Source organism: Rhamphochromis sp. 'chilingali', assembly GCF_963969265.1.
Source record: "Rhamphochromis sp. 'chilingali' genome assembly, chromosome: 8".
In the NCBI taxonomy this organism is placed as follows: Eukaryota; Metazoa; Chordata; class Actinopteri; order Cichliformes; family Cichlidae; genus Rhamphochromis; species Rhamphochromis sp. 'chilingali'.
This window is the reverse complement of record NC_137935.1, coordinates 39,374,350-39,397,490: the sequence shown is the minus strand read 5'-3', so window position 1 is coordinate 39,397,490 and position 23,141 is coordinate 39,374,350. Positions and strand designations below refer to the sequence as shown.

Below are 23,141 nucleotides of genomic sequence, written 5' to 3'. Positions count from 1 at the left end.
GGGAAAATCCAGAGTGGCACCTTTAAAACCAGTCACAATCCCTCGCATGGAATTGACGGCAGCAGTGGTAGCGGTTCACATGGATAGAATGTGGAGGAGGGAGTTGAGACTACCTCTCCTAAACTCTGTCTTTTGGACGGACAGCACCGCAGTGTTGAAATATATAAACAATGAGACTTCCAGGTTCCGTGTTTTTGTGGCGAACAGAGTGTCAGAAATCCTCAAGGCTTCTAGTGCCTCCCAATGGAGGTATGTGAACACCACACATAACCCTGCGGACCTTGCCTCCAGAGGTATGAAGGCAGAGACCCTTTTACGTGACACCGAATGGATATCTGGTCCTGCATTTCTTACACAGCCAGAGAACAATTGGCCTGTGAACCCAGAAAACTTGCAAGAACTTCCACATGAAGATCCTGAAGTTAAGGTGGCTGCTGCCATCGAGGTCTTACAAGCACACGATGATGATCATCCTCTGACCCTTTTAATCCATCGTGCCTCATCCTGGACTCGTCTCATCAGGGTGATGGGTTGGATTTTGAGGTTCAAGACATTGCTTTTGCATCGCAAGAAGAAACATTTCCAGTCTGCATCTGATGCAATTCAGTCTGAAGATGCCCAACATAAGGTTGATTTCCGGCATGGCTTTCTTTCATTGGGAGAGATTGAGGATGCTGAGATGCAAATAATTAAGTTCTGTCAGAGGAAAAGATATGCCGAAGAAATTTCTCGTCTCCAAAGTGGAGAGTCTGTGAAACGAAGCAGCCACATATATAAGTTGAATCCTGTTTTGGAGGATGATGTGCTGCGGGTTGGCGGACGTCTCAGTAGAGCTGTCATGTCAGAAGATTCCAAGCGTCCTGTCATAATTGCTAAAGAGCTTCACATTTCTAATCTCATTCTACAGCATATTCATAAAGAGGTGGGTCATGGTGGAAGGAACCACATACTCTCTGCTGCATCAGAAATACTGGATTCCTGGTGCTGGTACTTTGATTCGAAGCATCATGTCGAGGTGTGTGACCTGCAGAAGGTTTCATGGAGCTGCAGGCCAGCAGCAGATGGCTGAGTTACCTGAAATCAGAGTGACCCCTGAGAAACCCCCATTTAGCTTTGTTGGAGTGGACTATTTTGGTCCATTTGAAGTGAAGCGCGGGAGAAGTCTTGTGAAGCGGTATGGTGTTATTTTTACTTGTTTGGCAATTAGAGCAGTACATATTGAGGTTGCCTCATCCCTTGACACTGACTCTTTCATTAACGCCTTACGACGTTTCATCGCAAGACGAGGTCAGGTACAAGAACTGCGCTCAGACAACGGGACTAACTTTGTGGGCGCAGAGCGCGAGCTGAGACGAGCTATGGAACAGTGGAATCAGGAAAAGATTTCTGATGCTGTGTCTTTGAAGGGAGTGAAATGGATCTTTAATCCTCCAACTGGATCGCATCATGGCGGAGCATGGGAGCGGTTGATTCGTTCTGTCAGAAAGGTCCTTAATTCCACTCTCCAAACACAGCATTTGGACGAGGAAGGGCTCCAAACTGCTCTTTGTGAAGTGGAGTCAATCCTCAACAGTAGACCCATTACGCTGGAATCCACCGATCCAAATGATTTGGAAGCCTTAACACCAAACCATCTCCTTCTTCTCAAGTCAAACCCGTCTTTACCACCTGGCCTGTTCCGGAGGGACGATCTCTACGCACGTAAACGATGGAGGCAAGTTCAATATATGTCTGATCTGTTTTGGAAAAGATGGACTAAAGAGTACTTGCCACAACTTCAGCAGCGCCAGAAATGGGGAAGGATTAAACGCAACTTCGTTCCTGGAGATGTGGTCCTTATAGTGGATGATTCTGCACCTCGTGGTTCCTGGATCATTGGGAGAGTCACCGGAGCTGCACCAGATGAAAAGGGGCTTGTGCGTCAGGTCTGGATTAAGACCCCAACCAGCCATGTGTGCAGACCCATCACAAAGATATGCCTTCTTCAGGAGGCTTCTGACCCATGACTATGACATTTTGACACAGTGTGACATAACTAACTTTGAATTGACTTTAATGTTATGAGATGTACATCACAGACTGACTATATTTAGGCTAAGTGCTGGTAACCTCTGGCCTATGACTGACTGGCCATGTGCAGACAGAAGAGAAGACATGAGAAAATAACTTTGGTGGACTTTTTGAGTATGTTATGTTGTCTCACTGGGTGTCTGTGATATGATGAAGTGTGTGTTGTGAGTTGTGGTGTTGGATGTGTAATTATTACTGTAAAAATGTAATAATTAGGGGCCGGAATGTTATGGATAGGCGTAGCTTTGGGTCACGTGGTGTCAGTAATAGTGATTGCTATATCACCTGTTCACGGCCCGAGGGAAATTTTGTGAATGAGTGGTTGATGGGGGAAGTCGACTTTTGCTGACCGCTCAAGCTTGGAATGTTTTGATCACTGTTTTTCTACGGATTTTAAGGATTTGATAACAAATAAAGGAGTTTTAACTTGGAACTTTGACTAACGTTTTAAACAGCGGGCGCGTCAACATTATTCCCCCATTCAGCTGCTCAGCGACTCAAAGGCTTGAAAGTCGCCAACACTAACCTTGAAAGTAGAGATAGTGTCTGTCTCCTGAATCCAAACTGGAAGCTGGTTCCACAGAAGAGGGGCCTGAAAACTGAAGGCTCTGCCTCCCATTCTACTTTTAAATACTCTAGGAACTACATACCTACAGCATGCTTTATTCGCTCTAATAGAATATTATGGTCACCAGTAAAGAACGCTGCACGGAGGTCTAGCAGGAAAAGCTAGACCTCAGTGCCAAGTGTGAGACAGTGCTTGGAAGCATTCATCTAACTCGGTTGTACTCTAAAAAGCACTGAGTTCATTAACCAACCCTGCTGATCATCACACTTCATAATCAGTTCACCCCTTGATTACCAAATTAGCAAGTTTGTCACTATATTTAGTGACTCATCATAACCTATTTGGTAACACTTTCTCTGAAAAGTAGCTGACAAAAAGTTAAAATGTAGCAGTCTTGCTCTCTCCGTCTGTTCTGTTCAATGACGGGAAGAACGAATCAGCAGCAACTGTAAATGAGGCATTTTCACATTTGCTTTGATTTCTTTCACTGACATGATTTTCTGCACCGTGATCATTACTCACTGGACAGACAGCATTGTAACTGAAATCTCGTGTTTGGATGATAGATAAAAACAAATTTAGCAGGTAACAGACACCAACAGAAACAGTATAATTTGATTAAATCTATCATCTTGTAAAGTGATGTAAACTCTGTAGATTCCCGCTACGTCTTGGACTTTGTCCCTGATTCTGTTTGTTCCAAAGAAAAGGACAAAGCAGTGTCTCCACATTATCACCAGGGTTCTGATTCCTGTCCCCATTCATTAATGTTTGATGCTGAATCAATTTGTGAGGGGCTGATGTGCGCTCTAAATGGCTGCAGATCAGCAAACCCCAAAGAGGTCTTAACACACCCTTACCTGGTGCAGACATTTGATCTGTTCTGGCCTCTTTTTTCTTTCTATTCAGGTTTTGTAGCTTCCTGTACCTGTATAATAAACAGGCTTAAGCACTCGGTGCTTGTTTAACTCAGATGTAACCACTGAGGAGAATTTTTCCACCGTCTGGACACAACTGAAAGTCGTTGAGAGACACAGGTACTTTGGCCTTTCTGAGGACCTCTGCCTTTGTCATTTAGTCATCAGAGTTGTACCAGTAGGGCTGAAGGACACTCGGGAGTCTCTGTTGTATCCAAGCCTGCGTCACAGCACGCATGAAAGCACCTGACATTAGTTTCACTGCTTGGTTTAAAGCACGAAGCCATCATGGTTTATTCTGTTTATAAGGTAAGATGAAACCTAAATCCAGACGTTTAACTGTATCAATCTTTTTAAAAAGTTACAAATTAGTCTTCAGGGCTTTAATACATCTATTAGTGTCTTTTCAATTTGAGATAGACGGGATAACTTTAACAAGACACTTGCACGTTTTTGCAAAAATAGAGCAGCTGCAGGAGAAATGTGGATATATTTAAACACCACATTAATATAATGGAACATAAACCTAGTTACGTGGATTTCCCTTCATCTTAATGACAGGGCAGTGACACTGACAAAAAAAATTATAGTAGGCATTTTTGTTCTTCCAGCTTTGCTTCCTGGCTTCATTTGAACTTTACTAACACAGCATTTTTACAGCCTTACTGACCAAAGCACTTAAAAGCACACAGAGCTTCACACCCACTCACTGGCCCCAGGTCAGTCTCCTGCTTATGTAGTGTGGACTCCTTGGTAAAGTAAATGGTGAAGGTGTTTATATAGAGCTCTAACCTCATTGAGTAATAATCAATTTATCCATTCAGATGCACATACATACAACGCTTTATTTTATGACACACACACACACACACACACACACACACACACACACACACACACACACACACACACACACACACACACACACACACACACACACACACACACACCTCCCAATCAGTGGGTGACCTGATCAGCCCACTGTGCCACAGCAGCCCTTCAGACAAAGACTTGGTTTAAACACGTGTGTCAGTACATCTCAGATCTGGATAAAGAATCTCAGTGCTCTAAAAGCACTGGTTGAGGGCAGAGGAAAAACTGCCCTCCAACGGAAAGAACTTTCAGTGTGAAATAACTGTATACACGGAAAATATTAGATGTATTATGTGTATTTAGAATATGAATTATTTTGAATGCAGTCAGCATTTTGTCCACAAATGGAAATGAGCTGCAGGCCTGACCCACCTGATCCTATCCAATTCAAAACTGGGCATAACTGAACTTTACTGACCTCTCGCCTACATGTTCACCGTTCCTTAAAACTAATATTGTTTATTGTAAATGTAAAACCTAAAAGAAAGAAGACGGCCGGTTACCAATTTCCATTTGGCAGGAAAGAACTCGGCCCTCGCATCTTACGACAGAGGAAGTTGGATGTCTTCACAGAAGATTACAGTAAAGATGGGCAGTTACTGCTCAATAGACGCAAAGCATTTTAAACAGAAACTTGGAAGTGTTCTCATAGAGGGATAATAACAAAATGCGGCCTAAATATCTCCTGGAGAATAGGGAGTGTTTTCTACCATGTGGCAGGAAGACCGTGGTAGCAAAGGGGGTTGGGGGTAATATGAAGCAGACAGAGAAAAGTTTCCTCAAAAACTTCCAGAGGCCAGCCTCCCATAGCAGAGTATTCAAAACAACTCTGACACCAGGCAGGGCCATTAGGCAAACGTGCTCACAGTGCAGCAATGCAGACATCGTCTCATATGTTTCAAGTCACTAATGATGAGTCTCACTGTGTGCAGCTGCAGGATGTTTCATCTGTAGTGAAATATAACAGTGGAACAGGGAGGATACGTTTCAAGGCCCTGTTTTTAACACCATCAAGAACTCAGATTATATAGAACATGACGTTTCACTTCACACATTGCTCACCAACAAGTCCTTTTACCTTAAGGTTAATAGTCAATCCATACATTCTCTCCCTCAAGGCTAAGTAGTTGAAAGCCAAGTCGACATGGGCGCTCCCAAGCGCATTTCTATTGCAGTGGGAATGTGATATACGACAAGCCTGGCTCACCAAGTGGAGCTTGTGGGCCAGACACGATTTACAGCTTCTTGCATCACCAAACATTTAGCTTCAGAGCTTCAGCAATGCAGCTGTAGAAAGAAGGTTGTGTAGAAACTGTAGCTACATACATGGATAAAAGGGGAAACGGCTTTGATAAACTACATTCCAACGGGGTTAAATGTCCAAAACGTCAACGATCCTCAGAGCAGCGAGCTGGAAATGAATCATAACATAACACAGATGGATGATGATTCAGCGTGCGCTGTGCTAGTAACAGCTACAGAGCACTGGAAGCAGCTCAGCTACCCCAAAATGCGTCTTCAGCATAAGACACACAGACACCCATTTTACTCATTAGTGCACTCAGTCCTAACACAACAGACACACAAGTGAAGAAAGGAGGCGTTTGAGTTTGAGCAAACTGCACGAAGAGGAGATTTTCCCGAAAAGGCGTCGTATAGAGCTGTGCTGTAATGAAAGAGCTTACCCTGCATGTGAACAAAACGGTCGCCTGCAGACACAAACAAAAGGGATCAAAGACACATCAGCCAATGATGTGTCACTCCGACATTTTAGTTTAGTTACTGTAACTGTAGCCAAAGTTGAGCTACAACTGATCACATTTGCCATGAAACATTCACAGTTTTTCTCCCAAAAGTCTATAGTTTAAGAATTTTTACAAAACAACAAAAGAAAAACAACGTTAGATTGACATTATCCAGACCAGATGTTTCCTTTCAAAGTAAAAGCACAGAACACAGGGCTGGGAAAGGAAAATTGTAGGAATGCCATCAGCATTACTTACTTGGAGAGGGACACTCCTCCAGCTTTCCCTATGAGCTCCTCGTGGTGGAGAACGGCATCATTCCAGGGAATATCAAGGAACTTCAGCAGTGTCCTCATCCATTTTTCAGGATGCAGCACCAATTGTTCATAGTGCACAGGCAGGCATTTGTCTTCAGCGTCCAGGCACTGAGTGTACATCGTCTCTATGGCCCGGTTCCACTTGGTCAGGCAGTCCCTGTAGCTCCCCAAGTCAAACCCAGCAATGGTCACCTTTCGCGAGATCATGGAATGGACCGAAGCCCGACCGTCTCTAATCATGAGCACAAACTTGGCACGGGGAAATATTTTGGCCAGGTAGGAAAGAGATTTCAGTGCAAATGGGTCCTTGTTGCACAGAAAGTTGGCGGGCTCACCGTGCTTGACGATTATTTCCAGCAGGAAGGCCTGCATGGCGGCGTCCAGCACCTCGTCAGTCACGCCAGCCTCGTCCAGGCGCATCTTCTCCCGACCCGAGCGGCTCCACATCTGTTTCATGGCCAGGATGCGTGGGATGACGCGAGTTTCCTCACCACAGCGGACCTCGGGGTGGGCGTCCAGCATAGCTCGCATTAGTGTGGTCCCGCTACGGGGTACGCCACCGATGAAAATGAGCGGCATGTCTTTGCTGTAAATGAACGGCATGCTGAGGTTCTGGCCTGTCCGTAAGGTGGTCCGCATGCTGCCTCCCAGCCCAGACAAAGGCAGGATTCCTCCTGGCTGGCTGTACTCCTCGATGCGATGGTGACACTCCATTGCATGGCGGCCTAAGTAGAAAACTGTGACCGAGCTGATGACCAGACAGGCCACCAGCAAGTTCTGTTTCAGCTTGCCAATCATGCTGGGGCCACAGAAGGGAGAGGACAAGATAACCACAGGGGCGATTTTTGGGTATGGGGGTAAAGGAAGTAGAGGGCCAGTAAGGTTCCCACCCTTTATGTTTGTTTACTGGGAACCGGGCATGGATCGAGCTCCCTGGTGCACAGCAGGTGTCTGGTCTCCAGCTCCATGAGCCCTGCATGGTGGAGAGAAGAGACACATTGAGATCTGGTCGCACCACAGGAAACACTGATACGACAGAACTGAAAAGAATCATTTGTGTCCAGATTCGCCTCGTTCTCGAGTTATCGTATTTACAAATTTGGGGTCGATGTCCTGCCGACCAGCAGGGTGAAGAAAACTAAACGAGCTCTGCCTGTTTTTTGCAACACTCTAGTGGACCTTAAAGTGTTGCAAGTCAAAGTTTGTTGAAAGAAATAACGAGTTGCTAATAACAGACTAAGAATACACAACAACAAATGTGTCCAAGCTGCATCCCAGCTTTGAATTTCTGGCGGCACATATTTCATCTGCGACATTTATCTGTCAACCTCTAATTATGATATGGGCAGCCACTCATGCTAATTCTGCAGAAAGGACAATGTGTGCATGCATTCAGTGAATACACACATCCTGCTCATACATACTGCAGTGGGCAGGCTGGCAGTTTTTGACAAGTGAAAGCTGCAGGCTGAATACAGCATATTTGCTGGAGCGTTTTCTCTGTGCTGGCAGAACAGCCACAGTCGGCCGTACTGGAAGAGGAAGATGTTAGGGTTCAGGCAATCCACAGCAGGCAGGGGCAAAGTGAATCCTCACTTTCAAACCACATATTCAGTCTTGTTAACAATACCAGTAGACTGTCTAAATAAAATGATCTTCTGTCTTTAAAGCCATTTGCATCCAAGGTATCTGGACTTTTGGCCTCGGGAACCTTTTGTCTGGAAACATCAACGTCAAACCTGTACAGGAGCTTTGAGCACTTAGGTCTCAGCTACACTCTGCTGCTGACACAGGGAGAGACAGCACTGAGTAGTCATTCCTGTTATGGTTCTTTGAAGTCTGCTTGAGGTTCATTGCTAGGTGCACATGTGCGGTTGGTGCATTGCAGAGCAGCAATGATTCATCAATTAACTGACGTTTTGTTTAATCCATGTAACCTTGAGTGTTACAGCAGAAACAGATTGAGGAGCATGCATGTGAATAAAACTACGGCAACCATAAACTCACGCGGCCCACAGCTTTCTCCACAAAGACACTGATAACACAACAGCAGCAGTGAAGATGATGCTATCATAGTTTAGCATTGAATGTGAAACGTCCAAAACACCCACACTTATACTGTAATCACCATCAAAACCTTTACTCCTGGGAAAAAGCTCATGCAGGTCCTTCATGAATCATCATGTGCAAACTCATGTGAACTTTCTGTCATTTGTTTTACACAGCAGTAAATCCATAGCACAGCTGTTCCAATGAAAGCATACGTACACAGCTGAACTGCTAACTTAGTCCGACCAGGCAGCTTGCTGAAGGCTGACAGCAGCTATTTTACTTTATATGCCAGTGTCACCTGCGATAAGCAGAGGGTGAATCTAAATGGGGGCATGGAGTCTTAATTCAAGGCTTTAGTAGATTATTTTGTAGATTTAGACGAATATAAAATATATTAAACTGCAGTAACAAATAACATGCATATAAAAAGCTCATTCTTTTTTGTGGGCCAATAAAAGCACACGTGCCAGTAAGCCACTGACCAGAGGCTGTTAGGCTGGGCACTGAATTATTATTAACACTAATTATTAATATCTACACAATCAGAACATGAAACGAAATGTTGCAACAAAGCACAGGCCAAACCTCAGCTCTGCGCTCGGAGAATACTGACTGGTCTCTCTCTTCATTGCCGTCATCACATGCTCTTTTAAAGGCACACAGACACACACTCACCCATAAACTACCACTATCTTTGTGTGCATCTGCGCACATACAGATGAACACACACCTCATCCAGGAGATACAATACTGAATGCCTTTGTCTCCTAGTGCAATAAAACCTTAACTGAAGCAAAAACTCTGCATCAGAGATTTTTATCTATGTATTCATATTACGTTCACCGAAACATCCTGTGGCTGCTCCAGTTTTGTCTAACGCCAAAGAAGATTCAGGTTGCCATTAAATTTTTTGATCAATGCTCTTTAGCACCTAGCCTCATACCTGTATTAACTATTTAGTCTGTTTACATAGATTCCACCTCATATGAGCACGATGGTTAGCTGCCTATGACAGCATCAGTCCACAGCAGTGGAACAGCGGGGACTGCGACACCAGCACGGGACAGGCAGAACCCAATGCAGCCATCTCCACATTTGCATCATCATCAGCGCCATTTGGATGCATCATCGTCTGGAACACCAGACACAACATCATCATCATCTTCTTTCTCTAATTGATTAGTGGTTTCATTTCTCCCAAAGCCAACTGCAGACTGGGATGTGATGACGTTGTGGATGACGGTATTAAAACGTCTCTCGTTTCCCCGTTTATTTTGTGCCGTTGCAAAATACACCGTTTACTGCAATATTTTTTAATTGCTTTACATGACGGTTTCAAATAGTCACCATGGCAACACAGAAGAACCAGCCAAAGGAAATTGAGGAGCGTTTTTCTAAACGTGGGGTTAGCTGAGAAGCATGGACGCGGTTTGGTTATGAAATTAGTGCTGAAGCTATCGATTAATCTATCAATTATTCCATCGATTAATCTGATAAGAAATACTTTTGTCTTATTAATGAGCAATGATAAATATTCAGAATAGAAAAAAATACGCCCCCTTCAAAATTAACTGTAAAATAAATGTGAAATCTAAACTGAGGCCTTAAAAAAAAAAAAGCATGTTTACTCTGTCTTGTTGGAAAGCTTTATGAGTCATTGTGCGCGTTTGGCTGTGTGTTTAAGTGTGCAGGTCAATGAGTGAGTTTCTGCCTGTAAGCCTATAAAGGAGCATGTGAGCATAGCAGCATACTGAAGTTTTCCCTGTGCTTTGATGCAAAGTTTGTGCTGCTGAAAACAAGACATTATGATGGAGCAGACGTTCATTAATATCAACAAGAATTCACCGCCTAACCTAAAATCCCTCTCATCAGTTTAATTTTTAGATTTTTAACACTATTTAATTAACAATGTTTGATATTATTTCCCTTTCAGTCTGAAAAATATTATGAAAACTTCAAAATAAATATGGTTTAGTGCATGCCATGCCCCCCTTTAGACCCACCCCTGGTAAGTTAACAGTTAATCTGCATATTTTAACACAACTTCTGGAGACTTCCTGCAGATTTTTATCTATGTAAAGCAAACAGTGGTGGATGGAGCAGGTACAAAGTTCGCTTTCCTTCATGTCAAAGTTTGTTGGTGCTTTGATGAAGGACCGCGGTTGCGGTTTCCCAGTAAAGCTTTAAATGTTGATTACAGGAACAGTGCTGCTGATTTGGACACTAGAAACATGTTTTCTTTCACTTTACCCGAGGTCACGGTCCTGGTACCGGCTCTGCCGGGCTTTGTGGGCTTAATGTCGTCAAACCTTTTATTCACGCGCTGCTCTTAAATTCGTTTGTCTTGCAGATCTGTTTTAAGTTGCAAATGAGTTTAAGAACGTCAAGTAAAAGAAAGCTCAAAATAAACCACAGAGTCAAACGTTAGAACAGGGTTTTCCCCACAGCACGCGTACAGACTCAGAGACAATTTTGTGCAATGGTCAAAACCCCAACTCCGGGTATACGATGCCCACCCAGCCAGTCTCACTTATGTTACGAGCGTCGGGCCAAAGTTACGCTGCAACAGCAGATATGCGAACGACCCGAGCAAACGCATCCCTGTATGAGCTTAACGGTGCAGTTCATCCGAGACTGGAGACACTGCAGTAGAGCAGGGCGATATGGTCAAAAATATTTATCACGATATATATTTGAAAATTTGCGATAACGATATAACCGACGATATAATTGATGCGAGACAAAATACAACTCCACAACATTACTAGCGCAAAAAGACAACCTTCCATTTATTTTCACTTAAACAAGAAGCTGGTTTTTATGTACATTAAAGCTTTATAAAAATGTAACAGTGCAAATGCAAATTCCTTGCTGAAAGTTTAACCAAAAGGCATTTCCAGTAGAAATGGGCTGACATATCCTGAGCATAACCATGTATAATATCCACTGAAGTTAAAAAGAGGTGCTTTGCAACATTAAACTGCAGTGTGCAGTACGCATTTTTCGGACCGTAAGGTGCACGGGATTATAAGGCACATTAAGCGAAACAAAGCAGTCAGATAAATCAAACTTTATTAAACTCATTCTTCTTGCTTCCTCCACTTCTGTACCATTGATTCATTAATGTTGAATTCTCTGGCAGCTGCTCTATTCCCATGTTGTTGCAGTATATTAATGACTAACCTCGTATTGTGGATGGATTATCTCAGTTGTTCTCCTGACTGAAGTTTGGTCCGTTTACAGCATCCTGCCATGCGATTGCATTTGTCTCTAACCATGAAGAACCTTCACGTTAACTTTTATAAGTGGAAAAGTGTTAGTGTTCGTCCTCCAGCTTCAATGTTTATGTTATGCTAACATAGCTGTGTCGCTAGCGATCACGTAGCACATCATTATATACCAGCTAGCCCAACTTCAGTAACCCTACAAACGTCACTGCTGTTTAGTTTCCTGTCTTCATTTATGTTGGAAGTGATAGCAGAGCTGTACGTTTGATTTTTTTCAGAAATCTCTCAGTCAGAACATGCTATATCATGCTTAGGTAACTAGCGAAACTAGCGAGCTAACTTCCGCTAGCTTCCTGCTAACTTCTAACTCCGTTAAATGTAATAACTTTTGTTTTCATGGATGCCTGGAAGTTAAACTTTATAGTTACACCTGGTAAAGCAGCAATGCTGATCGTTTTATTAAAGATGAAAGAATTTAGACAGTTTTTAACTCTAAGTGATGCTGCAGTGTTGTTTGACCTGAAGCATACGGAGTTTAGGACCCAGATTACTCCCAGATTTAAGAGCATCTTAGTCCGACAAATACGACAATAACGACGGCCGCTTGCATGTTCTGCAAAAAAATGTGCTTTGTTGTGTATCTGACGGACAAACACCAAACCAGTTCCACATCACTGAAGTTGCACCATTTTTACAAACCAATTCTGGTTCATCTGTTTCACTCAACAATCGGCCATGTGCGTATGAAAACAAAGGCACTGCGCATGCGCGTTTTACTCCCATTCTATCGCGATATTTCATTTTCCTATCGTTGCCTAACATTATACCGGTATTACCGTGAACGGTATAATATGGCCCAGCCCTACACTGCAGTCAAACTATTTTCCAGTCCACTGCTCTCCAGGGCTGAAGTCAGTTTCATAGTGGCATAACTGTCCGATACAAATCCTCATTCAAACAAGGTGAGGTTGTAGCTTTTCTTTTGATATCCCACTACGTTCACATGTGAAATCTTTACTTGGGGAGAAGATTGAACCCAGACTAAAGCTGACTGCTTGTGGTCAACATTTCCTCAGAGCATTACGCCAGCTCAATGCAACTAACATTGCGTCATTTTCAAACTGCCAACTCTCTGAGGCGAGCAAACTGGAGGTTTACACAGAAAGAAAAAGGACATTGATAAACAACATCTTTTAAATATCAGACCAATCCCAGTAGCTTACACACACCCAAAAAACTAAATAAATACAAAATTAAAAATTATATATCAATGAGCTTGTAAAGGACCACTTCACCATCGTGTGCAAGTCATCTGGAATCTATTTAATAATTGTTACAAAATTACTTAAATTCAAAAAAAATCTACTATCAAGTTAGGGTACGAGTCAAACCGAGCAGGTGGACGTGGAAAAAGGTGATAAATAAGCTCAGCTATGAAAACAACATACATTAGGTTCATATATTCTAAAGCAGGTGACTCTGCCGACAGGTACTCATAACTACCGCACCCACACAATCTCACATCTGTGTGCTCAGTGATTCAGTGTTAAAGGTCAGGGGGAAGTCACAAAGCATCGTAGGTGGCCAACACCTTTGAAGACTGCTGCAACTGCACTTAAAGGTAAATTTCTCCTACTGATCGTCACTGGCATTTCAACATTACCAATCTGTGTAGGTTGTACTGAGATTTCTCCTTACGAAAAACTCTAAATCATCGCATTAATTCATTTGAGGTTACATAAATTTAAATTGACACTTTAAATTGACAGAGCGGCACAGAGAGAGAAGCAGCTGAAAGTTGGTTTAAACAACTGATAACAATCAGACCAGAAAAGTTTCACAAGAGCTGAAAGGAAGTAAGGGTGAGAAATGGAGAAGCGTTAAAGACGTGGAAGGTGAGAAAAACAACAAATGAGTCCTCACGGTACCGCTAATAAAACGGCTACACTGAGTGAGTTCTGAATTATTTAATGAACCAAAACTGTACACCTGACTTCTACTATGTGATGATTTATGGTCATTGTCATTATCCAGAAACAACAACATATCACTTCTGTTTAGTTTTCTGTCTTCATCTATGTTGGAAGTGATAGCAGAGCCGTACGTTTGAATATTTTCAGAAATCTCTCAGTCAGAACATGCTATATCATGCTTAGCTGGAAACTAGCGAGCTAACTTCCTGCTAACTTCATCTCCGTTAAATTTAATAAATTCTGTTTTCATGGATGCCTGGATGTTAAACTTAATTGTTACACCTGGTAAAGCAGCAATGCTGATCATTTTATTAAAGATGAAAGACTTTAGACAGATTTTAACTCTCAGTGATGCTGCAGTGTTCATTTGACTTTGGGACCTGAAGCTGACGGAATTTAGGACCCAGATTAGTCCGCGAGGCTCCTGACTACAGTAGCCGTAATGCTCTGACAATCCATCAAGCAGTGCGGCGGCGTAGCTTACCAAAGTCGCACAAGAACATTTTTTGACATGTTTTGAGCGCCGTGTAGCACAAAATTGGTTCGAGGTAGGGCTGGGCGATATATCGAGTTTTTTAAAAATATCGATATATTTTCATACGAGATATAAGATGTGACAATATCGTTCATATCGATATAGTCTATGTTACGTTATAATTATACTTGTGGAGCCGCAGGTTTGCCTCTCTTTCGTCCACTTTTGTCTCTACGCAACGTTACTCGGCCTCGCCTCTCCTTCACTGAACACAACTCCGCCTCCCCCATAACTTCACCTGCAGGCAATGACAAGATGAAAGCGGAAAATCTCCGTTAGCGAGTTACCGTGCGCGGGGCTGGACGGCGTCAACGTGTTAGCGAGCTAACCGTGCTAACCGCGCTAACGACATGCAGCCAGGAGGGGCTGCACGGCCTAAAATCCTTTCATTTTCTCAAAAATCGACAGTGCGCCTTATGTATGAATTCTGGTTGTGCTTACTGACCGCGAACCGATTTTATGTGGTACACAGCGCTCGGCAATCTGTCAAATGTTTTAATATGACTTTGCTAAGCTACGGAGCTGCACCGCTTGATGGATTGTCGGAGGATTACGGCTACCGAGGAGCTTCGCGGAGTGATACGTACTGTGTGTGTATAAGGACCACAAATGGCACCTGTTCAGAGACGTGGTGCAGCTGTGAAGTCTCTTTGTTATTATGCTCAGCGTCTGTTAGTTTACATTTTGACTGCACAATTGTGAGCTTTTTGTTATGCACAAAAACAACATTGTTTTCTTTTATTTATGGACCATGATTATTTAATAAATGCTGATAATTTATTTTTGAGTAATTTCTTCATGTACATCTACGCTGTATGTAAATAAAAGTGCCCGTGTGACATCTGGGACAGTGTGACTAGGAACTCTCTTTTTGTTCTTAACTTATGGCTTTAAAAGAAAAAGAAAAAAAAAAAAATCGAGATATATATCTTATATCGCCATCCAGCTAAAAAATATCGAGATATGAATTTTGGGTCATATCGCCCAGCCCTAGTTCGAGGTCAGTAAGCACAACCAGAATTCATACAAAAGGTGCACTGATGATTTTTGAGAAAATTAAAGGATTTTAAGTGCACCTTATAGTGCAGAAAATATGCTAATTTGTGATTTGGTAACCCTAGAAGCTGGGAACAACACCTACCTTTCCCTGCATGTCCCAGTGTTTTGGAACAATTCTGTTACCTGGCGTTCATGTGCATCTCCACATGACATAAAGACACCGCCCAGATTCATAAACCGCTCCGATAAGCCAACAAAAAACAAACAAACAAAAAAAGTGCTTCATGAATACCACTCTGTTTAGCTTAAAGACACACTATCACACATCTTGTACATCTGCAGTCTCCCAAAGACAAAGCGAGAACTTTGTGATGATTTAGAGACGCTGCCAGCAGAAAGTATTATTTGGGTTTTCTCAAACTGTTCGTGCATGAAGCCATTACTCTGATTCTGAAGATGAAATCTAAGGATAGGTGTCCTTTGAAATGTAATGCCGTTTACACAATTAGCTCCAATTCAAAAAAGATAGTTTACATGAAACAGAAAGCAACTGTCTTTGTGGAATGGTCAAAACTCCCAAATGTATATGTTATCTAGAAACAGGTCGCTGCAATAACCAAACCTGATAAGACACTTTAGTACTGATAAATACCTAATAAGGAACATGATTCTGATAAAGTCTCTGCTCTTTTACAGCAATTCAAAGCACTATCAAATAATTAAATTCTTTTAGAAGTCGCAGATTCTCATTTTGTGTATTTCTGTGTAGTGGGACTGCCTAACCTGTCATTACTGGGGAAGGCTAATAAACAACGAAGATTTACAGTGGCATTGCTGATAACAAACTGCAGTTGATATTCAGAGCAGAGTCCTGTTACACCTCACACCGGGCTCAGATGTGTTTGCACTAAATTAATTGAGGCTCTTCTCTCCTGTTGCTGATATGTAATCCCGCTGGCAGGATATTTTTCCCATTGATTTGTTAGGGCGAGCAGCTGAGGCTAAGGCTTCTCTCAGTGGAGCAACAGTGAAACCAAACCACATGAAACACTTAATAATGATGGCATCTGCACCTCATGAAGTCCTGATGGGAGAGGTCTGTGATAACGGTGAGAAAAAGTAAGTTGGAGGCGAAAGATCCTTTCATATGTCTGTCAAGTCTGATGTTAAACGATAAGAAAAGCAGCCTTGTGAAACTTTGTTTTTCTCCCATTAAATGTTCCTTCTCTCTCACTCTCCCTGGCAGAGAAACGGGAAAAATGAACTGATGTTAACAATCTGTCAAACACTCTCAAAGCCACACACATTCAACGTGCTGCCTCTGCTACCTTCTATGGGAGCACAGCACAAATAGAAGCTAGCTGGGCTGCACCACATCTACTAATACAAGCTTGCAAGCATGTATGGAGCGGCTGTAGTTCAGGATGCAGAGCGGGTCATATGCTACTCAGGAGGTTGGTGGTTCGATCCCTAGTTGCTCCAGTCTACGTGCCAAATATCCTTGAGGTTCTGTAGCTCTGCATGCTAACAGACAATACTGTGTCCTTGTTTACAGAGTCCAACAAGGACACGGTGTCACTTAACCTACCCGTGTTTACACTGTTGAAGAGAAACAACAGTAGTGAGTTTGGTCATCAGGCTCTTACTGATAATGATTCATCCTTTCATTTCTGATCCGTGATCTGGTGCATTCCCAAACTTCCACACAACCGCATGCTCAATCACCAGGACCACAGCTTTTAACCTGCCCACAACCTCTGTAATAAATCAGATGTTCTGTACAAACCCAATGAATCTCTAGCTTAACCACATGACAGGGACCAGTGATGGGTTTCCGTTCACCCCGAGACAGGAAAGTCATGGTGGAGTTTGCCAAAAACCAAATAAGACCGTGCTAACCTCTGTATTACCTGCAGCCATTTCACAACAAAGAAACTAGGAATGAGGGTAAACAGTCTACCTCTCCTCTTATATTTACAACCCTTGAGCTCCACTAAGCTCAAGTTCCACTGAGGAAGGGAGAGCAGTAGGTCTTTTGTTCTTAGCCAATAGATCGGCGTGCACCAAAACCACACCCCATGTCTGCTTCTGACAAACGTCAAAAAGGCAAACCGTGGAAATAACACCCAAGCAGCTCAGAGCAGAGTATCACAAAATCATCAGCTTTTTAGAACCAAACAGAAACTTTGACAGAGGACTCCCAATCAATGCTGTGTGAGGGTAATGTCACAGAAAGGCTTTGTGGGGCCTTGATGATCAACCAAGTTGAATGGCTGATCCAGCTTGTTAACTGACATATAGCACTTTTTAAATACAGTCGTCCCTCGCTTATCGCGGGAGTTACATTCTAAAAACAAACCGCGACAGGTGAAAGGCGCGAAGTAGCCAACTTTATTTATTTATTTTTTTACAACTATTATAGATGTTTTAAGAAACTCCTCACTACACACTTTATACTCTTTTCTCAGACAGGCATGAACATTTTCACACTTTTCTCTCTTGTTAAACTCTCAAAGTTCAAACCTTCGTAGAAAAATAAGTCCAGTATCATAGAATGAAGCCAAAGATCAAACCCTGTTTTCAGCTCCAGAACATGGGAATAGAGCAGCTGCCAGAGAATTCAACATTTATGAATCAATAATGAATCAATGGCACGGAAGTAGAGGAAGCAAGAAGAATAAATGAGTAAAGTTTGACTTATTTGAATGTTTTCGTTTAATGTGCCTTATAATCTGGAAAATACGGTAACTTCTACCTTCCTTTGGCATGTCCAGAAGCTTTTTGTGTGATGGTTAGCATCTTCCTCTGCCTTTTGGGAGCTACTGCAGGAGCCTTTGACGGTGCAAAATCTTTCATCGGCATTGTTGTGTTTGTTACTTACAAACATACAGTACAGCACTTCAGAGTCACACTGCTAGGATCGGAGATTTGTGTAAATTTGACAAGCTGGACACACTCTGTACTGGACAGGAGACACGGCAGGAGATTGATTGGCAATGGCCTACAGCCAATCAGGACGCAGAACACAATGCGCTGTGAAAAAAAAAAATAAAAAAAAATAGCATGCACGAAACAGCGACGCCGGGAAAGGTGAACCGCGTTATAGCGAGGGAGCACTGTGCGACTCCTACTGTGCTGTGTTCGTCCTTTCTCACACCACTGATTTCACTGCAGCAGCATTTCTTACCTTTCCATCTCATCTGCTCGATGTACACCCATCCAGTTACACTTAACAATTATGGGAAGTTGAATATAAACAAAATTAACTGTGAATTGATTGGTTGGTTCTGTTTGCTGCTACAGGCCGTCCAGCTGAAAGTAACTGACATGTCTGTGCATCTCCCATCACCTGCTGTAAGTGCATATATGTATCAAGCCTGAAACAGCTCAGCTGTTCCGTCTGTGCTTTACCACGAATACAACATTGAGCCTTATTAATGTAACTGACACTGCTGGATTGCCTCTCATTTATTGTTTAATTGCAGACCAACAGAGATGGTAAATCCCAATGAAGCTGACTTAAACATACATGTTTTTGGCTTAGAAGTGTGAAGATGCATTTTATGTCACCACAGTACGTCAGCAAAACCATCCAGTTTCCTCTATTATAATTCTGTGTCCTACATGCAATTCACACAGGAAGCATTCACACTTCACACCGCAACAATCTCACTTTAGTGAAGAAAGTAACGGCTCTGTCAGGTTTAGAACACTGCTTTCAATGCTCTCTGCAAAAGTAATGCAGTCCTCAGGTAACTGAGCTTCACCTCAGTGGAGAAACAACTCCACTCTCTAACATCATGCAGCAGTACGAAGAATGACAAGAAAGAGCAGCTGAGGGGTAAATCTGCCACTGACTTGACCTTGTGAGAATAGAACAGAATAGCCCTTTACTGTCATTGTACGGTACACGTAAATGAAATTATGGAGTCGGCAGCCACCAGCATGAATACAATTTAGAACGCAGTAGCACACAGACGTGCTGCCAGGGCCATCGGTAGAAGGAGGATGGTTCAGTTCTGATTCCTCTTGGACCATGGTATATTCTGGATAGTTGGATAATTCTTCACTGCTGATTATTTCCAGAATCTCAGATTCTTTTATTGTCATGATGCCAAAAAGCAAAACGGAATTGCATGTTGTCCCATTCAGTGCAAAACTCGACGAAAAAAAACAAGAGTTTCTAGTAAATAAATACAGTTTAAACTTTAAACAGATATGTACAAATATCTGTGTGTGCGCTTGAGTCATTAAGCTGGTCAAGCTGAACTATTTCATGTAAATGTAACTTAACTGTTTGAAAGTGTCTTTATACTTGGCAGACTTTTACACCAGATGTTCTTCCTGACAAAGAGAAATTTTATCTGCAGTCAGAAAAGCAACCTATTTTAAAATCTACTTAAAATAAACTATAATGGATTTAAAAGAGTTTTTTTTTAGATGCATACTGCAGACGCTGCTTCAGTGCTAGGAACAATTCTGTTTACATTATACATGCCTTCCTTAGCCAGTATCATTCGATGATACTCAACTCTATCTGTCCATGAAGCCAGATAACACACACCAATTAGCTACACTGCAGGAATGTCCTAAAGACAAGCCCTGGATGGCCTCTGATTTCCTGCTTGTAAGATTTCTGTATAGTTGTAGAGTCTTTACCCTACAATATAAAGTGCCTCGTGGCAACTTTTGTGACTTGGCACTATGTAAATAAAACTGAATTTAATTTAGATAAAACTGAGGTTATTGTACTTGGCACAAAAAAATCTTGAACATGGTGTCTAGCCGGACACATACTCACCTCCAGTTGTTTTTGACCATAACAAAAATGCGGGTCTGCTTTTTTACGTTTGTGCACTCTCTAAAATTAGAAACATCCTTCGTCAGAGTGATGCAGAAAAACTTGTTACATCTAGTCTGAACTACTGTAATTGATTATTATCAGGTTTGTAAAAAGCATTCAGTTGATCCGAAATGCTGCAGCGAGAGTACTGACAGGGACTGGAGAGAGCATGTTTCTCCCTTACTGGCTTCTCGTCATTAGCACCCTGTTAAATCCACGCTCTAATTTAAGATCCTTCCTCAGATATAAAGTCTTAAATAATCAGGCCCCATCTAATCTTTAAGACCTCATAGTACCATATCATCCCAATACAGCAGTTTACTCTCAGACTGCAGGCTTATGCTTCAGCAGGAAATCTACGTTGTAACTGGAAATCCCTTTAACCCTACACCATCATCTTCCATGTAACCTGCCATACACCTCCAAAGAAATCAGGTCAAACCTGACTGCCGTGGAAGGTTACAGGTGTGGTATTAAGAGTGGTTTCCAGTGATGATTTCCAGCTAAATAATAATTCAGGCATCACTAACAGAATCTTTCAGGCTTTATTTTAAAACTAATGCCCAGGATTTTTAGCTTGGAGTCACACAAAACATCTAATTTTCTATTCATTATTAGATGAACACATTTGTCATTTGTATGCAAATTAAAATCAGACATCCCAAACTGTGGGAAGCCTGTGCATGCTTGCACTACATGTGAACTATAAAACCCACAGTGAAAAGGCCCATTGTTTTTCCATGTCACCAAGGAAACCTGAGCAGTGCGTGGGTGCTCACCAAACTTGCTGCTTCAGAGCTGGAGACTTCTCTTCAATAGATACGTTATCTGTTTTCCACCAATGTTTTTTCATTGACACTTATTTTAAAACACAAATGACTCAAGGTTAAGAAAAGCTAGGAAGAGTTCACAACTTTTAAAGCTGCTGACAGCTACAAAGGTGTTAGCCTGTCCATGACCAGAGTCCATCACAAACTGTGCTGCATCACTCGTTTCACAGTGAAGAGGATCGATGCGGGACATCTAGTGACAGGTCTCACTACTGGTGTTACCATTACAACACCTTGGATAAATATGGGCCCTCGACAAGATTGAGTTTTTGAGAGTGAGCACTACGGACTGTAAGGAATTATGGTGCTCTGCAGTTGAAATCCTGACTAAGCCCAGCAGCAACACAGCTGCTTGACTGGATGTAATAATTGTGATGCAGAGGTGGGTGTCCTTTTCAGACACGGAAATGAGAGAATAATTGAGCTGGAGTCCGACTGATCCAGCTCTGCAGCTGTGGAGGCCAACTCACTGAGTGCGGCCAGCACTGATAAAATACTCTTCAACTGGACTTCAGTCTTTAGCTGCTCTTCCCAGACCACCTGCACACAGCAGATGTGTTCCTGGCTAGCAGCACAATGAAATACTATGCCCCCCTCCCTGTTTTTTCCCTTTCAGCCTTCCAGAGCTGCTACAAAGTATTATTATTAACATTTGTAAGCCTTCAGACTACAAGTGTATCTATGAACTTTAGGTCCAGGGGATATTTCACTGAAGCGCTGGCCTGGTATGTCCTATATTATTGCTAGGCTTACATTTGCAGTAAGCAGTGCATTTGAATATGAACTTCTAATATGGGACAGAGCAGTGGAAAACAGCAACACTACTTTCTCAAAATAACGGAAAAGTAAAGTGCGATGATCCAATCAGTGCACTTAATGGAGATCACGTGTCTCTGGTCCACAGCAGGATAAAGAAAATAACTGTTTTCTTAACAACAACAACAACAAGTTAGCCATTAAAACCACATCTTAATACACTTTTAAGCCTGACCCTATTAGCTCGGGGTGGAACATCTTTTTCCAACATTGGCTGCACTCTCAGGTCGAAACACTTACACACGTAACCTCATTAATTATCCATTAATGTTACACATAGCCTCAAAAACCAAGCTCTATTAAAACCCTGCAATTAAATGACTCTTCACCTGGCAAAGGGACACGGTTCAAGTCACCGTACGGTTCCTTTAATGTTTGGTTCTTCTAGGTAATCCGTAGAGCTTATCTGAACCACTGATGGGTATCAACCGTGAACTTTAACGAGCATAAAAGGGAAATATTGTATAGCACCGAGTACGTGCTTAGAGCAGTGCTGACCCAGGCTGGCGGGTCTTAAAATTCATGTAATGTCTTCGACATGTGTAACCTGACTGCGATGATCACGAAGGCTCGTTTTTAATACAGTTCGGCGCGACTTTCCCTCGAGGGCGGCACGCGGCGGAGTTATCTGTCAGCACGTAAGCTTGGCTACACCTATTTATTTGACAAGGGCTTAATCTGCCCGTACTCGTATCAGTCGCGGTCATTTTTCCAGCCTTGATAGCTAACAAGCCGTACACCAGCAATTATGTAACCTCAGTTTAAGAAGGCGAATGTTAACGTTTGTGACGGCGACAAAACGTTCACGCCTATTCAAACCCACACCAGCAAAATAAATAAACCAATACAAATATGACTTTAACTGTCGCAGCTCGCGAGCTAATGGGAAGGAGAGAAGAGGTAGAGGGACATTACAACACCGTAACACCACCAAAAACACCTACCTAATGCTGCGGACACGGCACAAGCGGCTCGGGTTAGTCGATCACAAAACCTCCACCGAATCCGGTGTCGGTGTCCAGGCAGTCTTGCCGTCTCCTGGAGCCGGTTTACGAGTATTTTCTGTGGGTATACATGATATGTGGAGCGCGGTTCTTAGACTGATGGTAGACAGGAGGCAAGAAACGCCAGCCAGCCTGCTACAAAGCGAGGAGCTCGGCTGGTATTGAAAAAACAGTTGTGATTAGTCTAGAATTTTAACAGGGTTATGTTTCAGAGCTGCTGATTGGCTCTTGCGAAATAGGGCGGAACTACAGTAGATTTAAAAGCACAGTACAGCCAAACGGACTTTCACTGCAGCCTCAACGAGTCAGTGATAAAGTTTGTAGATATGAATATGAAGACATTTTAACCATTTTTGCAAACATTACACGGTT

At 42.5% G+C, this 23,141-nt stretch overlaps 1 protein-coding gene across 2 annotated transcripts in view; it reads right to left on the bottom strand.

Annotated features, from left to right (window-relative positions):
* Positions 1-22,937, bottom strand: part of tpst1 (tyrosylprotein sulfotransferase 1) — a 48,950-nt gene extending 26,013 nt beyond the window's left edge. The window contains exons 1-2 of one of the 2 annotated variants that reach the window (XM_080888319.1): positions 22,710-22,937; positions 6,432-7,463 (exon numbers count right to left, since the gene is read on the bottom strand). In XM_080888319.1, the coding sequence (XP_080744445.1) occupies positions 6,432-7,288 (857 nt within the window). In that variant the 5' untranslated portion in view covers positions 7,289-7,463; positions 22,710-22,937. The remainder of the gene's footprint in view (positions 1-6,431; positions 7,464-22,709) is intronic. The other variant, XM_080888320.1, reaches the window with a different exon arrangement.
* Positions 22,938-23,141: the final 204 nt, after the last annotated feature.